Source organism: Betta splendens, chromosome 9 (assembly GCF_900634795.4).
Source record: "Betta splendens chromosome 9, fBetSpl5.4, whole genome shotgun sequence".
NCBI lineage: Eukaryota > Metazoa > Chordata > Actinopteri > Anabantiformes > Osphronemidae > Betta > Betta splendens.
Genome location: NC_040889.2, coordinates 27,842,347 through 27,863,583, shown reverse-complemented (window position 1 = coordinate 27,863,583; position 21,237 = coordinate 27,842,347). Strand labels below are relative to the sequence as shown.

The window sequence follows — 21,237 nt, the reverse complement described above, 5'->3', positions numbered from 1 at the left end:
TTTTCAGCTAAAGGAGCCTACTTTGGCAGCACAGACTCAGCCCTGCTGGAGAACTGAGCTCCATATGGTGTTTTCAGACCGCACTAATGCCTGTGGCTGTGCAGCACATCAGCGGCCGAGGATGTGTGTCGATCATCAGACCCCCGCTGTTAGAAACATGGTCAGAGCTTTCAGGAGCGCGTGGAGACGAGCGTGACAACAGGCGATTTCACGCCCACCTCCTATAATGACTTCGGAGGTGCATCAAGGTTAAACGCGGCATCAAGGTGAGCGGCGGAGAGAGAGGTGGATTAAAGCAACACAAAGCTCCAAACACGGGTTCACTGCATCAGATCAGTTCAGTCCACTTTATTTATGAAGCGCAGGTTGTTCGATGAGGGAAAGTTTTAAAGCACTGAGGAGACGCGTGGGTCAGGATCATGAGGAAACCGCTGAATAGCCAATAATAATTAGATTTAAGGTCAGAGTGGCTCTTCACTATATCAAAGCCTGTGTTTCAAAGGTTGTGCACTCGGCAAACTATCTACATATCTCCAGAATCCTGGAAGAGGGTTTTTAATCCATGCAGGTGAGCGCAGAGATAAGGTTCAAAGTATTTTAAGTTGCAGCAAAAGTGCACGTCCTCTTTTATCCGAATCAAAGTAGTTCCACCGGTTCCGTAGCTTTGCTCAGATGTGGAGCAGACAGACAGAACGGGGTCAGAGGACGGCAACGCAGCGAAGGAAACTCCCTGTGGAAAACGCTCGCTGGCCGCGGAGGGAGCGCATCAGCAGGAAGTTGACAACAAAACTGGACTGTAGGAAGTGTTAATTATGGCTTATGGTTCGTCTCAGAGTGTAGTTCTGTCCCTGCCACCATCCATCCACCTGCTGTAGACGTTATCTCTGCACTGTCCCGTTTGGAGCCCACGTCGTTTATTTGGCTGCAGACACTGAGAGCCAGCGGTTGGAATGAATTCGTCACCTTGTGTGAATACATTGATGCATTTGTCCAGATGCTCCAACAGAAAAAGATTTGTGAGCTGGCGCCGTTTAGGCACAGGTATGGGCGGGAAGAGATTAGCACGTGGGAGTCGATTTAAAGAAGCCGTTGATAAGCCCGGAGGAAACCGTCACTGGAGCAGATAAGGCAGACAATGGCTGGGTTTAGTCTGCGGAGCTGTGTGTCATGAGGCCAGAGCAGCATTTAAAGGAAACGCAGGAAAGCAAAGGCACAAATCTGTACGGAGCTGAAATGATGTGAAACCACAAAGTTATGACTTCAGCTCAAACCAGAGTATTTAAATCTTGAACATAAAGTGCAGAAATGCACTCTGGGATGCAGGGACTTGGCTCCGCCTCCTCCTCCATCTTGCCTCTGGCTTCTCTTCCAGCTGGAAGCAGCTGACGTCGGGCCACATGCTCCGACTCTCAGACTCAAAGACAGGACAGGTTTTAATGTGCACAAACACGGTAATGTTTCCTAGTTTAGTTTAGTGGCTTTGTCTTTTGCTCAGTGGAGGAACTGCTGATTGACTGTGGCTTTTGTTCATCCATTGTGTGGGCTGTAGCTTCCTGAGCAGTGAACCACACTTCCTCTCCCTGGACTCTGGAGGAAATGTGCAGGGAAAGTTGAGATTCCTGCTAAACACAGCTTGATATGGATAATTTGTGCAGCCACACACAACAGGTCGCTGTTTAATTTTTCTGAAGGCTTCACTGCGTGTGGACGGAGATTAGCTGTGCATTACAACTCTTTGCCGGTGTATTTTTAAACCTAATCCCTCAAAGATGTGGCTCAGGTCACTTCAGCTCTTCTCAGCCTGGGGTGAACTGAAAACCTTCCTCACGCTGCTGCAGGACAGGCGCGACTCTGTCATCGTGTGCATGTGTCACATTCGCTGTGAACCCCCAAGAACGGATAAATGACAAACGATGCGATTCCTCCTCTCACCCCCTTTTCTCCCCTGCTCAGAGGGAAGGCAGCAGGTGTGTGTGTGTGTGTGTGTGTGTGTGTGTGTGTGTGTGTGTGTGTGTGTGTGTGTGTGTGTGTGTGTGTGTGTGTGTGTGTGTGTGTGATCCCCCTGCAGACCCTCCTCTGAGCACCACAACCTTCAGGGAGACTTGGCTCCTGAAGACTCCTCTCTGTCACAACTCTGACAGGCCAAGGGTGGCCGTCTTCCAACGGAGCCCAGGGGCAAGAGAAGCTATGAAGGAGTCTCTGACCTCATCACCATTCAGTCTGTCATAAGGAGAGCTGTCAGTGTCTGGGACTCAAAACCTCGGCTAGAGATGCGCATTAAAGGGTTATTGTGGTGACACACAAGTACAGTACACGGGCCGTGCAACACACCCACTCGCCCACGCATCTCGTACACAAAGATCTTGTCACTCAAGCAACCAGGGCATGTGATGTGACACGAGATGGAGGGCGCTTACGTAACACTTGATTCATTTCAAAGGTATAATTGGATGTCTGTTTGGGTCGGGCGGTACAGGCAATATCAAGGCTGACGTTCATCAAAGGCTGCCAAAATAAGACAAAGCTATTCCTGGATCACAAAAAAGAAAACACTCAAAAACCGGTTCTGATGACTTCATTTCAAATGCAAACATATTCCTTCCTCCGTTACAATGTATATGCAGAAAGTGTTTTATTTTAAATACTGCTTGCTATGCTCGTTAAATGTAGACAGGAAGAAAAAAAACACATTTCCTTCAAATAATTCCCCAAAATAAATTGCTTTCAGAGGGAAAGAGCACATTAATTCAAAATACACATTAATTCAAAATAGATGCAAATTCATGTTTCCCAAAAAAGTGGTTCTCTTCACAAAGGAAGAGAGATGTGACACAAGCTCACATCTGCGAATCACAGTCACTTCATCCAGTCTGAATTTTAAGCCTAACGCAAACGATCGTCTCTTCACTTTAGAGCTCTGCGCTCGCCCTTGACGCCCCACTCACACATATGTAACTCTTGTCTCTGTATAAAAGATGTAAACACTGGTGGTAAGGCCTCACGTGTAACATACGACGGCTCCCGTTAAAAAACACTGCTCACACAACTGAGGCCGTTTACTTATTATGTAACCAGGACTGAACTCATCGACTCCTGTTAACAATAAATGTCTCACGTAATGTACAGCAACAGAGAAACGTCTAAAATGAACTGTCCACAGAACGAGAAAAATACAGTAGCACAAAGTTATTAGGCACAGAAAGAATACGTTATATGTTAAGAGACGTGGTTGGCTTCTGTCAGTGTGAGTAGAAGACACAGGTTACTGCTGCATACAATTAGTGGATATTAATTACCAAGGTCCTGTTCAGGTCAACACTGTAAACACACACTCATTTGTTCCTTTTTTTAAACCTGCAACCTGAATTTGTTGCAGATCAGGACAGTGATCAGTTCACGTTCGCAGTGGTTGGAAGTGGATTGTAGTGGTTTCCAGTTTGTGAAGTACGAGGCTCATCAAAGTGAGGGAATGTAGAAATGAGCAGCGGTGCAGGTCTGCGGCTTAAAGCTCCTCAAAGAAGGCCACTCTGGACTTGGTGCTCTGTAGTGTGAGCTGTGGAAGAATCACAACAGACTGTCAGGCTTCTGAATCCAACAACGGAAGCACACGGAAGGAAAGAGTAGGTGAAGGAAAGAGTGACTATGGCAACCTCAGCAGTTTCTGTTCAACGCGTCCTTGTTAGAGTCATGGCTGATGAAAAAGAGATAATCTGTCGTCGTTATCTGCTCATGAACGCGCTGTATAGAAAAAGCTGTACAGCACCTCCGTCCAGCGACATGGGGCTAATCGGAAGAGCAGGTAAATTAAAATCCCACAGGGAATTTATCACTATAATGGCCTAATTTGACACACTTGACAATCATATCTGCCAAAAAACCTGCAGTCTGAGCCCAACGTTACACAATTAAAATGTTCTGGACTGTGACGAATAAAGGATCCTAAATCACACGTGGTCCCAGCTTGAATCGTAACTGACAGCTATAGCAGAAAATAATAAAGAGGAGCTTTTATCTGTGACACCAAAAAACACTGTGTTTATAAGGCGAGAGAGAGAAAGTTAGAATTGACTGGAAACAAAGCTCAAGGTTACTGTGTTCATAATCAATCTCTGATGGTGTATTTGCATTTTTAATCCTTAATGTAAATCAACTGAAATAAAATCAGCCTTCGCTGTAGGTGGAGCGTAAACAAATCTGTTTTCTAATCTCTCCACTGAGTTATCGAGGAAGAAACGAACATGAGCATCGACTAGAGAAAACACTGGTAATTGGTTTTCATTCCAGGTTGAGAAGATCTGCTGATGGGATCATTTAGGCCACTGGCTGCTCCATTTAACCCCTGGAGGACAGTTTAGCATTAAACTATTTAAAACGGCACTGAAAAGCACCACTTCACAGGGTCTGGGAGAACTTCCTCCTCTTTTCCACATCTGTAGGGCAAAGGGAATTAAAGCGGCTGCCAAAGTAATTATTGGTTTAAGGATGAAGGAGGACAGTTTGGGGAATCCAGGTTATTTCTAGGGAACGTGGAGACGAATCCAAACAGATAAAGAGTGGGAGAGGGATGGATTTGTAATGTTTGATGATCACCTTCTATTGTTGCAGCTGAGCAGCAGCCAAAATAAAATCTGAGCGTGAAAGTGAGAGTGTGCTCAGCTTCGTCTGACTCCCATTGTACTTCACACTGCCCACATTCCCCATGCAGCACAAAAAGCCACAACTCTGCCTTCACTTTCCTGGCTATTATTATTGTGAATGGCCCAGCAGCACGCCGTTCACAGGAAGGACACGCTTCTCTAAGTTGTTTAGCACGACGAGAGCCGTCCTGGTGCTTGACCTCCTTTTGTTGCTGCTTCACATAGTCTGGGTGGATGTGCTTGTATGAAAGCAGGGTCTCCCCTCAGAACCGCTAAAGCTGGTGTACGAGGTTCAGTTGGTGGGAACGAGCTCTCCTGGCAGGCCCGGTGCTAACGGAGCAGAACCCGTGTCCAGCTAGAGGAGCAAAGGCGCTGAGGCGTGTGAGGGAAGCATCCATTAATCATGTGGAGCCGAGGGGAAGTCTGGACAGAGGAGCGCCGCTGCACCTGATGCCTCTGTGCCTCCTCCTTTAATCCCTCTTCACCAACTTCAGAGCACGTTCTTGGCACTTCCCTCCTGACTCAGCCTCCCTCCAACTCCCCGTCCTTTGAACATTTTCGCCTGCTGCAGAGTCTCTGAAGCCTCTCACCTCTTGGGCCAGAGCTCAGTCAGTTTGCCTGCCCCTGACCCGTCTTCCTTTGTTCCACTAATGCCGCCTTCTCCGCCCCTTCCTTTCCTAACAAGACGAACACCAGTGGCCCTGGTTCAATTAAACAAACTCTTTTAACTTCACTCTCTCTCTCCCCGAGTGCCCCAATGCATCCAAATGACTAATCGGCAAGCACAAATCAATTAGTGCTCCTTTAACTAGTGTTTCACACAGGGAGGGAAAAATCCAGAGGCGGGGCTGACTTTTTTGTTATGTGATATGCTGAGAACATAACTTGAAACATAACTGAATTTGATACTGAAATTAGACAGATACTGGACTGGAAAGATAAAGGTGCATCAGAGGACTGTAGACACTGAATCTATTTTCATAACGCTTCCACTGCCTTTGACCAATTAATTAGGAAACATCCCTCAAGCTGATTGAGTGTGTCACAATTGCATATCGTTACTAAAGCAGGATAAGAAGCGACTAAATGCTGGAGCTACTCTGGATGGGGCTGACTGCAGTTGCATAAAAGTACACACGTTTCCCCCGTCTGCTCTGAAGCTGTCTTGTTTTAAACACTTGAGCTCAGTAATCACTGCACTTTTGGGTCTCGTGGTAAGAGATGAATCCTGGTTCCCCCTCCCACAGAGGGCTCCATCAAAGAAGAAATCCAAAGCTGAGAAATCAATCTGGGGCTAAGCAGAGACCACAGTTATTAGGTGAGCGTGTGAGAATCAATGCCCAACTTTAAGATAATATGATGGTGAGCTGAGAAGAGGCTATAAATCTTGAGGCAGTTATATCTGAAAGATGATGTAAGATCAATATTAAGATGCCATAAACACTTCAGCACCTAAATATGTCTCAGAGTGATCACTGTTGAAATGATCAGAGTCTGTCAACTACTTTAACCCAGTGAAGAAGAGGGTGCGTTCACGGTCCTCTACTGTGAGTGCTCCTGCCTTTTTAAAGTTGCTGTGCTTGCTTGTCCCCTGCTCCGCGTTCTGGTTGTGAATGATGTCCAGACTTGTCTCTCTCTCCTTGAGCTTCAGGCTTTCGATCTCTGTCTTCAGTTCATTCAGCTGCTCCTGCAGGTGTTTGCTCTTTTCCATGTACTCCACCCTAAACACAAATAAATGGCAGACAGTTTAAACCTGGTCTGTCAGGATTAGCTCAGCAGATTTAAGCTTAGGAAACCAGGTCTGTCTAACCTCTTCTTACTTGTCATTTTCGCCTCCTGTAATTTACAACCACCCAGGTAAAGGGTCTGTTATTACTATTCAACATTTCAGAACATTATTCAAGATACTTTGGTCTGACACCAAATTATAATTAATTCAATTATATTTAGAATCCGTGTAATGAAAGGTGCAAATTATATAGGCCATGTAAATTATTATTAAACAGCGTGATGGCTCTGTAAACGCTCCAGACACTGCAGGCCCTATAAAATTAACTACAGCAGTAAGTTGTTTGTAATAAAACATAATGGTGGCCGTTAGTAACACCGTTGTATTATATTTTCTGTACATCTCTCAGGTCCGTAACAGTTAGCCATCCAGTATTAGACGTGTGGTCCCTCAGCTCAAGATTATGTGAATAAAAAAAGTAATTACTTGAAAATTCCACAGCCAAGGTCAAACTTATCTAAATGTAGTTTCTCCTGCCTGTAATTACTGATCGAGCTGAGGGAACATGGCATCAATGGCAGCTAATGCTGAGGGTCAGTCACTCACCTAAACTCCCCAATCGAACTGTAGATCTGTAAAAATTAAGTTGCTGCTAGAATTGCAATACTCCACCAAAGACAAGACATTCCTCAAATAGTTTAACGTTGTGTAAATGATCAACTGTTTTGTTAATACACCTGCTGTCAACATCTAATTCAACATAAAAACCACAGAATCAGCCGGTTGAGGCTGGTCACTCACTTCTCCTTCTCAATCTCCATGGAGAGCCGTTTCATGTCGGTGTCTTTAAAGTCGAAGCTGAGGTTCTCCCTGCTAAAGCTCAGGTCAGGAGGCATTTCAGGAGGAACTCCAGGGGACTGGGAGGGGAGATGGAAGGACAGATTAGACGAACAAAGAGGCGCAGACGAGCTGCCAGAACCAAAAGGGGTAATGCTGCTGAATAAAGGACCATTCAGATAAATACAGGAAGAAGGAATCAAGCATGTAGAGTCAGAATGAAAGGAAATGATGACAGTAGAAGAGGAAAGAGAGTGTGAAAGGGAAGAAGAAATGTGCATGAATACGTCAAGAACACAGTTTATGGAGAGACCTGGTAAAAGCACTTTCACACACAAACATCTGCTTCTGATTCTGTGTGAACATCTACAGTGTATTGGCCACATGACACCTGGAGGAGAAGTGTACCTAACACACTATATAAATGTAAATCCATGGGATACGCTGAAACGTTCAACATAAACACCTTCTGGCGGAGCATAAAGGGCGATTGGACCAAGACCGAAAGAAATGAGAAAAGAGAACAGCGTCGACGTGTTTTAATGCAGGAGCTCAGACGTCTCCTGTAAATACATTAAAGCGTGTGTGTTCTGTATGTTCAGGCTCTGTCGCGTACGAGCGAGCCGTGTGTCGCTGTGTGTATGTGCATGTGTGGTGAGTGGGTTTCATCATTTACATGCTGTGTAAGTTTACATCCGCCGCTGACTCCAATAAACAAGCGGCCGCTTTGAGCGCTGTGCATGTACTGAATGCTTGGCTGCGGTGTTACCGTATAGACCGTCTTGCTGGTAATCTCCAGCAGCTTGTGCTTTGCCCTTCGCTCTGACTCCCTGGCTTCTTGCAGGTCCTGTTTCAGCTGTTCAGCTTCTTTGGCCCTGGGAGACAAACAGACAGACAGATGCACGTAATGCTCTAATTCACCTCCCAGTCCTTCAAAGGAAATAGAATTATCTGAATTGAATCCGGAAATATGTTGTACTATTGGGCAGCCAGTGTGAATGTCACTCTGTTATTAGCCGGGTGATCAATGCTCCACCCCCGAAGACAATAATTCCTGACTCTATTACCCCACCATCGAATTTCCACACAGCGATGTAAAAATGTTATGAGCAAGTGATTACATTTCTTTTGATTGTGTTCCTGAACGCTCAGCAGTTCCTCGTTGGCGTGGGGGAGCCATGCGCCTCGAGGGTTTGAGTGGACGTAGTCATTTACATGTCGAGTGCTACGGATTTATATTTCTCTGGTGCAGAAAAGTGCTCATCGAGAAAATGCAGTTAGCGGCAAGTGGTTAATGGTGCCGATCTGAAACGACTGCCTAATAAATTGTAAAGTGGGAGGTGTGAAATGTTACTCTTAGCATTTCACTCTTAGTCTGTATACAGTTTGTAGGTTCTCTGCTGCAGTTTACTGGCATCCAGGCCTTTCAGCATGCTAGCACTCATCAATGTCCTTGAACATGAAAAAATAAAGTTGGTATCAGCGTTGTTGGGCTTCAGTGTGTAGTAAAGCGTTTGAATAGACTCCCAGCATCAATCAATACTACTGCTAACAATTAACAAGCACAAATTAACTGCCGCGCCTCAGACCTGGTGGGAGCCGTCAAACAAAAGCTTTCTCCCGTTTGCTTCTCAGAGCAGCTGTGCAGCTGTAACGCCGTGATTACGTGGCTCTTCAGCTGCACCGCTAGAACAAAGCCCATGAAACGAAGTGATTTGAAACAAGTTACAAGTTCGTGGTCGTGGATCAAGCTATTTAAATGCAGCTGCGTTACCTTGACTAACCTCTGAGCTGGTGGGCAAATGGCGACATTTAACTAACAAAGTTTATTAGTAGGAATTCATTTAGGAAAATCATAAAAACGCAAAATAGTATCTTTAATTTGAGGAATTCAGATTAAAAAAAAAGCATGATTAAAAATAATGTTTAGTTTGTGTTCGTCTGTGTAAAACAGGCATAATAGATAAAGTGAGATTAAGGGAAACGTGGTAAACAGACGAACACATGGTGCCCAGAGCCGGACAGATGCCTCTTCATGCAGCATCGACTCCTGAGCCGGTCGCAGTGCTCTCGTGCTCTTGCTTTTCCCACCTCCTTTGCGACTCCTCGGCCATCTTGAGGGCCAGCATCTCTGACTCGAGCATCTTCTGCTCCATGAGCCGGCGCTCCTCCTGGCTACGAATGGCAGTCACTTTGATGCGCTGCATCTCTGTCTCGGCCTCGGCAGCTTTCTGGGCCAGCAGCTTGGCTTCCTCCTCTGCGATCTGGGCCTTTTCAGCCAGCAGGTCTGCAGTCTGCTCCGAACGCAGCTGGACAGGAGCGGGTTAGTGAGGGAGGCAGCAGAGAGGGTAAAACAAACTATTTTATTAAATGGAGGTGAAGGTGAGAGAGATTTAAAAGACACAGAGGAGCTTAAACGCAGTGAAAGCAATGAGCTTTACCAGGGCCTCGTTGGCCATGTGAGCCTCATCCTGCAGCTGAATCAGCCTCCTTTCCAGCTCATCTCTGGCTCTTTCTGCCTCCTCCCGCAGCTGCTTCTCCCTTTGCAGGCGCTGTCGCTCTACCTGAAGGAAACAGACGTGCGGACAATACGGTGGGAGTAACAAATATGAACAAACCAAAGGAAAAACGGAAACCCATGAAAGTATGACCTCAAGCAGGTGCTTCTGGTGGACAGGAACCATATCATTCATTCCCTCACTGTTTGTTAGCTCAAAAAGCGTCCCGCCCGCTCCGTAATCAGTACCTGTTTCCTGGCTCTCTCCTCACGAGCCTGAGCCTTCATCTGCTGTATTTCAAGAGAGTCCACCCGCCGTCGTCGTATAAACAGGTCATGGTTCCCAATACACAGCTGGAGGATCTGCACAAGAGAACAACAAAACCAAGAGTGAATGCTATTTATACACAAAGCGCTTGGTACTTCTCGAAACTCTAATTTACCAGCCGCATTCCGTATTTTTGTGCAACGTGACCATGGGAAACAAACCCAAACCATGTTTTCCAAATCAATAACACATTTGGTGAAAGGCACAGTTACGGTTTACCATTTGAGCTGAACTCACCAACTTGTTGACTCTCAGCCGTGAAGAGTTGAACTTGAAAACATTGGTTTTCTTGTCCAGAGGTTTGATAGTAAACTATAGGTTGGGGAAGGAAGAAAACTTTGAATTAAAGCAAAAACAAAACTATAACTAAACAAAACTGCAAGGACTGGGTGATATAGTCTTCAAGAACTAACGTCCATTTGCCACTAAAAAGAAACTTTGAGGCGACTGCGAATCTTCAGAGATGTTCCAATAATATTTATTAGCGGATTCTCTCACCTCCTTGTCGCTGTAGGAGATGTTGCGGATCTCGTTCCAGGGGAAGGAGCACTTGGGTGTCAGCCTGTTTTCCGGATCATAGATGTGCAGACCTAGGGCGTCCACTCCCAGAAGAAGATCTGTTCCCTTTTTATTCTAAACCACATCAGAACAGTCAGAAACACACTAGTCTTCAGCTGAGGGACTCCAGCGAGCAGTTGCAGGGCAAACCTTATTTGTACAGGCATTTTTAGACTTAGCGGTGTGATCGCCCTGCTCGCCAGAACTATTTGTCAGAGCTGAGCTGAACAATGCCAACTGTGGGGTGCATATGCAGCCTGGGCTTGTTCCTGTGAAAATTAATGCTACAGTGAATTACTTAAGCTGAGACTGACTTCAAACTGTCTCTGCCTTTTAGAAAATGCATTGATCAAGGCCACCGTCTCCTCAAATGAATTTCTTTAAGAGCTGCTCTCATTATGACTCAGCAGGAGGGAAAAGGTGCCAAAAAAGTGTTTGTCCCAAAACATACAAATTAGTATATAAAAAGCCTCAGATTCAGGAGATGACTTCAACACAGCAGCGTCACTGCTTCTCCCCCTCTTCATTTCACCAACACCACGGTGAAATTGACACGCCTCCTAATCTCTCAAATTGGCTTACTTTGTAAAGATATAGCATAGCAGCTCTGGCTCACCCTGATTAAAAAGTAATTGACGCCGTACATGTCCAGGTCTTGAGCTATTTTTAAATACTCCATCTCAGCTTCATCCCTGGTTCAAAGACAGAGTGAGATTGAGAGGGATCCAAGGGAATGGAGAAGAGAAAGAAGAGGGGGGGGGGGGGCACAAAAAAAGGAGATCAGACCTTGTTTCCTCTGTGTTTGTGTGTCGCATCTGTCTTCTTGTGTGATCTGTAAAAACTCTGCCACATAGCTCTTGCAAGTGTGAAAACATAAGCACCGTTCTGACACAGAACACAGCCATAATTCGCTAACAGGCTTTAGAGGTCATGCTTGATGGCAAAGACGACGCATCCCGATGCCTCTGAGATGCTGAGTACTGCATCAGAGCAAACAAACGCATGGATCTGCTTCCTCCTCCTCTGTCTGCAGCCTGCTTGGCAGATCTGTTTGGATTTCAGGGTCAACTCAGCAAAAAGGAACATTAGCATACTTTAATGGCTGAGGAAGAATCAGGGCACGCAGGCGCCTAAACTTTTAATAACTGGCTGTTTGATATGGGGGGTAGGAAAATTGATTATTTAAGCTTCATCAAAGTTTAAATCGTCAAGACTTTATTATGCCACGTAAACAGATTAACGAGTTCGTACACAGAGTACGCTCTGACTTGTAGGCCGGGGAATCCAAATAGTGCAGCTCCATTACAGCTGTAGAAGCACGATACATAAAAATATGCAGATGTGCTTCACTTCACTTCATTAGTCAGAGAACTCTGATAATGTGCTGACTTCAGATTTTAATATTCACATTTAAATCAAGTTCTAAAAGAGCTGAAATGCACCAAACAGACGAATGTTGTTTCAGTAAATATTCAAATGTGCCTCCAATACAACTGTATGTCTGTAATACTAAACATCACAAGCTCTCAGCTCTGAAAATTGGCTTCCAGTTGTCTTTGCTGAGATAGTCTGTAATTTCAATTAATTATTTTTAACTGATGATGTTACAAAGCTGCTCAGATTTAAGCAACATTTATTTTCATTTAGCGAAAGGGCCGGGGGATTTGAGGTCTGACACGTAGGCAGCCTTGCACTTCTTTTCTCAGCTACACTTTTGATTAGGACTAAATGCGAATGATGGCACTTTAATCGCACAATTCCAAGATCTTCGGTAACATTTAGCCATTAACCAGGTAATAATGGTAACGGTGCTGGATGAGAAGCTAAGGAACCGTATCTTGTCAGTGTCTATCTAAAAAAACAATCAGCTGGAAAAAAAACCTGATTCTTCCACTAAGATATTGGTTAAAACAATCAGGTGGACAGTATATTTCAGTTATATATAGTGTTATATACTGCACATTTCTGAAATAATGTCCTAGCTCCATTGCCTCTGCTGGGGCTGAAAGGGTTATTGATCAGCACTGGTGACTCAGTTATTACTTTTCCAACCGCTGAGGTTTCTGGCTTTTAGAACTCAATTTACTGTACAGCACAAAATTCCCCACCCACGGGAGGTTTAAGACACTCCACATCCCTCACACTCACTCCTATTCATTTTCACCGCGCTGCAGCTAAGTGGTGGAGCACAGTGTTAACAACGGAAAAACGGACTTTGATTCTTAGGCCTATTCAGATTTATTAAACCAATCTTCACAGTCCTTTTCTTCATGATACATTTGCTTCATGCCGTTAGTTAGATCTCTCCTCCAAGATTGCTGCATTGATTTGTTTTTTCTTTAGAGCAGCAGAACATTTAATTTTCCTTTAGTGATTGTTTACTGTGCTGAGCTGTGCCATATTGTGCCGGTGTTTGGAATGAGAGGATTTGTGTGGTTTGTGCATTTTCATATCTAACCACGTGTTAAATCTTGCAGTCTGAGCCTACAGTATATGGGCTCGTACCTCGTCCTGCCCCTGTGCTCTGCGTAGCATGCCGTGATCCGCTCTTCCCACATCTCTGCCGTCATCTGGTACAGGTTAATCACCTTGAAGAGACAGAGACAGATCTAAATATCTACACAAGCGCTCTGTAAACATGGTAGCGTGTCAAATTATAAAGCATGTACAAACGTAGATCGACACAGCAATTCTGTACCGCTAACTGTGACTCACCCTCTCTGGCAGCAGTTCCTCCTCAGCCAAGAATCCAGGTTTGTGAACAGCAGGGTCATAGTCTCCATACTGTAAAATAGAGCAAACATACTAAGGGGGATGATATTACTCCAAAATAATGGTCACCCCCTCCCTGGCAGGCCAGAGTATGCCTCCCCTGGGAGCAGTTCATAAGAGAAGCTCCAACCAGCTAGGATAAGCAGGTCTGGGAGAATGAATGGAGGCCGGTCTGGTCATCAGGTCATTTGGATGTACGGCACACAGTGGCCCAGTTGTTGGGAGACAATGTAAACTATGCTAATAGAGATGTCTGTTAGACGTCTGACTAGAGAGCTGGGGTTCTAATTCTATCATGTGCAAACTTAGGAGGTCTTTGTTCTAATTTCCCCAAAAATAATGGGCTCATGGTACATGTGAGCTTCACATGATATTACCATTAAATTGTACCTTTTTCAAGTGCTTTCTTTTTAGACAGGGGTTGTTAAGAGCATTCTGTAACGTGAAAAACCTAAGAGTGAGTAAAGTGGTTGTTGAACCTGGGTGCAAATAACAGGCCTTGGAACAAGAATTTATTCGACTCCAATCACTACCTGAGCCTCTCTCCTCCTAAAAATACTAAATCTCTTGGTTTCCTTTGGTGGAAAAAGACTGACTATGGCAAAAACCTTTTGATGCTGAAGCATCATTGTAACTGTACTTGAGATTCCATTGTTGTATCGTTTTCAGGAAACCACTGAAGTAGGAAGCAGAAAGATAAAAAGTGTAAAGAAACAGAAAGGGGAGTGACTGAGAGTATATTTATTAACAATTACCGCTAACACTGACTTTGACAAACGTAAAATCTGTTCTTCTATCTATTCATTTTGACTCGTTGTTAAAGTTGAGATAATGTCTCAACTTTCAGATCGTCGGATGGAACGTCAGCATCCATGGCCTCGGTTGCACTCAGGGCCCCGGGCTCCTCCATAAACACTGTTTCCTGAAATCAGGTCTGGAAGTCTCTCAAAGCTCAGCAGTTCCACAAAGGCTGACTGGTGCAGACTGCATATGAATGTGCTTCCAAAGCTCGCAGTTATTAGCATAAATATCAGGGACAGAATAATATGTGGCTTTCCTGCTTCGTTACCACAGACATGAGGGTTAAAGTCATTTTCTAAACACATATTTCAGAAGGTTTCTTGCATGTTTAGCTAAGTTAGCTGAACAAACACAAATGCGGTTTAAGTATGTGTAGGTCTATAACCACATATATCATATTTCATATAAATCATAATGATTTGCAGGACTGAGCTGTAAATAACTGGCTTTCTTAACCTGCCTGTCCACTTGACAGTGAGTAAAACCAGAGTCAATCAGAGCGTTAGTGCAAACATAGATTCCTCCACCAAATCCAGTTTTTATGATTCCCTCTGCTCAGCGTAAATGGCTTCCTACTGTGTCTGCTGTGAATTATACAGCACTTTCCCTGTGACTGGAGACTGATTACACACACTGATACTGTGCCATACTTGAACAGAGCTGCGATTCATATAATTAAAAACCTCTTTAAAGCATTTGGACTGTCTTAGAGTAAGTTACTTACTCCGTATTGTAGCGTATCTTCAGGCTGCCACAATAGTGATTACACAGAGAATACCCGTTGGTTCTGGACAAACCCAACTCACGAAGACGTCTGCCAAAAACCTATTAACAGCTGTGCTGCTAAACCTGTACCTGTCTCCCCGTTCCGATCCTAATATACGCACACTGGCTCTAATCAGAGTGGTGGCTAAATGAAAACAGATCGTGTGCCTGTATTGTTCTTTCTCCATTTCCAGATTGAGGGTGCTGACAGCGGGAGTCTCGAGCTGATTTGCAGCTCCTTTTTTTAACCCATGTCGGTTAAATTGGCATGGGAAAGGCGTGCCTCTGAGGGCTCTTGGCCAAATCTTTGAGGTAGAGCTCCAGCCTCACTAGACCCTGTCCGCCTGTCAAAAAGCTGCACCTCATGCTCCCTATCTGTTTTTTCCTAGGGATTTCAGAGAGATGAGATCCTTCAACCAAAACGACTCAGATCGCCTGAGGTTTATTACGGGAGCGTTTCCTGTGGAGTGACTTTCACAGACTTCAGGTAACTTTCAAAAACATTAACACAGTGTGTTACATTGAAGATAATACAAACACAGTAGACAGTAGAGACACATTTAATCAATAGGGACTGATGGTTAGTAAATAAAGAAAGAGATAAATATGAAAAAACAAGTATATAAATGATGATCATAGTTTAGTGTCAGGTTGCGTTGGACTAGACAGGCTGTGATGAGCTGCACAGATCACACTGACCATAATCTGCCACCTGTTTTCTCAGATTAACATGAGCATTCGTCCACAGGGCTTGTTCTGTCAGAACCGATTTGCTCACTGGGGAAAATAGTTCCTCCCAAAAAGGAGGCTTCTGCTTTACACTAAGCTGCAACTAATCCAAGTGTGTGTTTGTGGCCTGAAGGCACAGAAGTCATGGCTTGATGTGGCAAAAATCACAGATTGAATCCTGAGATCCCCAAACTGCACACTGTCCTATCTGTCTGCACCTTTCCAGCAACTGCTGCATCCTCACTTCAATTCATCTGGCAAGATTCTTCTGCGTCTTCCAACTCTGCTCCAACAGGCAGGTTCTGTTTTAGCAGATGTGTTTGTTCTGCATTTTAGAAGATGCATTCCTTCTGCAAAACTGACTTGATAAATAGATGGCACTTGTTAATGTAAATTTTGAAGTTAGGGTAAATAAACAATTGAAAAGTAAGCAGATTGTTGGATGGATGATGATCTGGTCTAAATCTACTGTATTTCCTGCACCCACTCGTTACCACGTTGATAATTAATGTTTCATTCTGATGCAACCTAAACCTTTCTGGTATCTCTGCAATTTAATGTCTGATAGCTGGGATAATATTGTTTCATTCCAAAGCTTGTGAGATGTTTGTTGTGACACAGCTGAGTCATGCAGGCCTCACCTTGGCGTGGACAGCATAGGAAGCCAGCAGCACAGAGGCCTCGGGGGGGCAGTGAATCTCCTCCTCGAGGATCTTCTTCTTCACCTGAGGAGAGGTCACCAAATGTAGTCACACTCAACTCAACTTCCAAGCAACTTTTTAATCTCTCCTCACACAAATTGTGAGAAAAAAAGTGCAGGTAAATATAGATTGTTCTAATTTGTTATTACACCAGAAGAAAAGCTTTTCACTGGCAAAGTTTGCAACAACACCTGTGATTTCCTATTAAACCAACAGACTTCATATGAATACAACAAAACTGACTCATGTCTTCAGCTCAATTTCAGCATCTGCTTTTCAGATTTCTGATATGAAAGATCTGAATCAGACACAATTCAAAAAGACTTAGCATCAACAGTAACAAAGTGACTTTAGGACAACTTTCTACACGAATAACTATATTCCCATAATTCTGTATTGTGACAATCACATACAAAGACAAAATGTTAAAGCAATTATCAGTAATTCAGCACCACGTCTGCTGCTATACTGCTACTTTGGTCTGGAAATAGGACAAACTGTGCCAGTTGAATAAAGTGCCACAGTCACATGGCTGCTACACAACGAGCCAGGAACTATGCAACTAAAATACTTGTGTTTCACATGATCATTAAACTACTCGATATGAGCAGACTGGTCAACAGAAAATAATAACGCTGACTGTGTTTGAATGAATTCACTTTTCAGTGAGAGTGACTAATTCAAGGTTTAGTCCTCCCATTTTGATGGAGCGAGTGTTTCGTGTTTATAGGGGACCGATTTAACTGTCACGGATCACACTATTAATAAAACTCTTAAAGTGGGGGAAATCCCCTTTAATAAGCTCCCTCCAGATTAAAGTGCTACTTCTCACCAGGTGTCACCACTTGAGCTCTGTCGCCTGTCAAACTAATTGAATCACAAACTTGCAAAACTACCTGCAGAGCACAAAAACCGGCCTGTAAGGTTAGTCGGCAGACCTGCTTCAGCTGCAGTCACGTTTGGCCAATTTAATGCTTCAAACCTTATCAGCAGTCAAGCCAGTCATGCTGTCTCCTCTGGTTTCGTACTAACAAAGGTACGGAGCCAGAGGTGACAGTCCCTAATCACGGCGAGCGCCAAGAGGCAGAAGCTGCAATCTGGTTTACAAATGAGGCTGTGTGCTTGCAGGTGACAACGACGTGCGTGTGCTCTTTTGTGTAAGTGATCTGAAGTGTGTGAGGGATGTGTGTATGTCTGCATATGGGTCGGTGATTGTTTCTGATAAGCACTAATCCAGCTGTCACGCCTGTGACAATATCTGAACAGAGGCCTGTTCCCAACATTATGGGAATTAATGAAGGCAAGGCAATGGGGAGTTTTGCTGCCCTTGTAAAGGTGTACTGCTCACTCTCTAACTACTTTAACCAAGCTTTCCCTGTCAAACAATAACATTGCATCAACTACTGAAATAATTTAAAACACAGAGACTTTAATTTATTCCATTATTAGTTAAATGTCTCGATCAAAATGTTAGAAAGACAAGTACAAATGTACCACAATGGGCTCTGGGTACGATGGAAGAATATAGCGAACATGTCAGGAACAGGCCAATAACTGAGATTTTATATTCAAACAGGTCATTGATAAATAGTTTCTGGTGTCTTTGGATGAAGGGGGCTCGGTTCCAAATCTCACCTCTTGTGAGATGAATGGTGTGGCGGGCTTTGCAGGAATTCCCCAGGGAGGGAAAGACAGGGCAGCAGTAATATGTTACACATCGATTCCACATGGCTGCACACAATCAGTCCGGGACAATGGAAACGTGTACGCTGCTAAACAAGGCTGTGAATGTGTGCCCCCTGTTGGCATCGGATCAGATTAGGAAGAGGCAACATATGCCTGACATGTAGCGTTAGCATGAATCTTGACATGAAAAACTATAAACTTTTCTTTTAAGCAATTAGAAAGACTACATCCACTTTTAAAAATGTTCCTTCAAAGACAGCGCCCCTTGGGGAAGACTGTGACTACGAACAGAGATACTGTATGTCTGCCCACCAGCCAAGTAATCTAAAATTTATTCTGAGGTGCTGCTTAGATATCAGTTTAGCTCAAAACCCTTGCAATTTTGACTTAAACTCAGAGACTTGGAAGCCGAGGAAAATGTGTCAGTCAGTGAGAATAAGAACCTTCTATTATTATTATTTATTGAGAACAAAGACCAGGTCTACTCAGCAGCAGAGCCACAGGTACAGTACATGCAGCTGCAGTCACCTGTAGGAAGAAGAGATGCTGTGTGATGTCCTGCACCAGCTCTTCCTCAGCATTTTCGGGGTAAAACTTGGACAGGAAGTGAAAAGTGATGGGTTCCTCCTTTGGTACCTCCTGATCCAAAACCTGCAACAACGAACCAAACAAATCTGCATTTGCACGGTGAAGAAATCCCTTTCCTTTTCATGGCTGGTACATCTTTTTAATTGATGCTTAACTGACTCATGGCTGTTAACAAGACCGGTTATGACAGGAGAAATGACATACCTTCTTCTCCATCTTTAGCCAAGCTACCGTGTCTTTGACGCTGTACTGGAGTCCAAAGAACCATGTCTCCCTCAGTCCAAGAGTTCGGCATACCAAATCAAAAAGGTCCTTTCCCTTCCACTTGACCTGAAACACATACATGCTTTAGCTGATAAATGAAAACCCTGAAAGCAATGACTAATTATAAAAAGCACAATTACATAATAATTACATAGGAAATATGAATGACAACACAAGGTTAAATATAAAAACGCATTCATAAGATGCTGCACTTACTGAATTCACATTTATTAGCATTTCCATTATAACCCCTGTCCCTGGTTCAAAGCAGAGTCATGTTCTCATCCAGCTGAGAGCTACAAGGGAGGCACATCTTGCACACATGTCCAATATAGATAGCTTTCATCTCCAGCTTTTGAGTAACTCGGGGTGCAAGCTGGTGTCACATGCCATTATAGGTTAAAAATGAATTAGAAAGTAGCATGAAATGAGAGTATTAGCTCCTTGGGAATCGAAGGCCAATCAGACATTTCCCACACAAGGTTGAATGAACAGCTTGTCTGTACAACCTATAACCGATAAATGCTGTTTACAAAAAACCCATAATTGATAGAATTATCATCCCGGCACAGAAAATAGAAACCTGCAGCTAACATTATGCTGCTCTGTGTAATTACCAACTGCATACTTTGGCAGGGTTCCTCCCCTTTAAGTACAGAGATGGTGTCTGTAAGTCATTTTGATGCCTCCAACCTCGGGTACAGTATATCTTCAACCAAGCCACATACTTTTATGTGGACCTCACACAGACACAAGAAATATCACAGGCAACAGAGCATGACAGCAATAAGGACATTTTGTCCACACTATGATGTGTACTTTGTTTTTAGGCAAAGATCAATATTACATTCACACTGCCATATATACAGTAAGGCGGAGATCAGCTGTAACACGTTAGACTGGTGCGTGTGTGTGGTTCCCTGCTGCCATCTGGTGTGTGAAACGCAAACTCATCGTACAAATGTTCATACTTCTGTACATACAACTGCAGTTTGCAGTCAAACACACGCCAATAATAACGCAATACAAGCTGGCAACTGGACCAGAGCCAGTGCTGGGTCCTGACCCGCTGAAGCCTCGCAGACCTCTGCTCACCTCGCAGCTGAACTCCAGGTCTGACTCCATGGTGCAGATTTTGACGCTGAAGTTCTTGGCTTGTTTCCTCAGCAGTGACTTAAATCCCATCTTCGCAGCCAACTCACTTGCCATGGCACACGACTAACCTATTACTCTATTATTCCAAGTCCTTAAGTCATGCAAGCTCAGAGTCCCATCAAGGCATTGTGTGTATTCCACGTATGTCTCAATCCTCGGTTTTCTTAAGATAAGTGTAACTGACGCGGCTTTAGAGTCGGTAAATAGATGCTGTTCCTTGAAGCAGCTCCATAAAGTGGGCTTTTACCCACATTTAGTTAATTGGTTTATGAATATGCCAAACCACTACAGTACTTTTAAAAAAACATTTCATCTCAGTTACCAAGGAGCATGACGTTTACGAAAACACTGAATAGAAGCTGGTAAACAGAGTTCAAAGCGTGAGCTTAAACGGAAACTGAGTGAAGCCCGACGATAGCTGACTTAACGCGAACATAACAATACACATCTGATATTAGCAGGATAAAGGATAAAGTTAAACGTCCAGTGTGCCCAACCGACGAATCCAGTACAGTTGTTAATCTGTGCACCCAAGAAATTGTTAATTATTTCCTTGCGGAGACTTCTGACCACTTTGGTCGTTGCATGTAAACTACGAGCGCTAGCTAACTGTTGCTAACTATTTGTTAGCCGTCTCAGCAGAAAGCGATGCTGCATTCACGCGCCCCGGAGTTTGTATAACACATATGAAACACAACTAATACACATGTCGAACAATTAGTTAGTTACTACTAAGTAATTAAGTCATGATTCACTAACAAATGAGAGAAAATATATGAAAATATTAAGCGTAATCTATATCCAGTTTGAGTGAATTGACCTAACCTGTTTATTTCAAATACAAGCAATTTAGTCATGCACGGTCCGTGCACCTTGGTTATTGGTAAACTGTTGTCTCGAATACCATTTTCAAAAGCACAGAATTCACTGCAACGACTGTGATGATTGAGTTTTTGTTGAAAAGAAAGACATTCAGAAACAGATCGGATATTCTACTTATGCAAAGACATTTTTACAACATAATTATTACAACTTACAACTCTCAATTTATTATCCAATTTTAAATTAAATTAAATTAGTATTGTCTGATGTTACTGATTACAATATTTCGTGGGAATAGTATCCCGTAGAAAAGTGAAGTGAAAAAATGCATTTAGTTTTACGGATCAATGTACATTTAGAAATCGAAT

General features: G+C 43.7%; 1 protein-coding gene across 2 annotated transcripts; it reads right to left on the bottom strand.

Moving 5' to 3' along the window:
* Positions 1–2,560: 2,560 nt before the first annotated feature.
* Positions 2,561–20,810, bottom strand: nf2a (NF2, moesin-ezrin-radixin like (MERLIN) tumor suppressor a). Of its 2 annotated transcripts, none has more exons than XM_029160592.3 (16): positions 19,988–20,810; positions 18,833–18,958; positions 18,569–18,691; positions 16,295–16,378; positions 13,302–13,370; positions 13,092–13,174; positions 11,203–11,278; positions 10,527–10,661; positions 10,266–10,340; positions 9,950–10,063; positions 9,645–9,767; positions 9,295–9,512; positions 7,973–8,078; positions 7,168–7,283; positions 6,199–6,358; positions 2,561–3,553 (listed from the first exon to the last, which is right to left on the bottom strand). In XM_029160592.3, the coding sequence occupies exons 1-16, from the start codon at positions 20,099–20,101 to the stop codon at positions 3,503–3,505; spliced, it is 1,773 nt and encodes a 590-aa protein (XP_029016425.1). In that variant the 5' UTR covers positions 20,102–20,810; the 3' UTR covers positions 2,561–3,502. The 2 variants fall into 2 exon arrangements, with proteins under 2 accessions (XP_029016425.1, XP_055367222.1); XM_055511247.1 differs by lacking the exon at positions 19,988–20,810 and adding an exon at positions 19,109–19,150.
* Between the last annotated feature and the right edge of the window lie 427 nt (positions 20,811–21,237).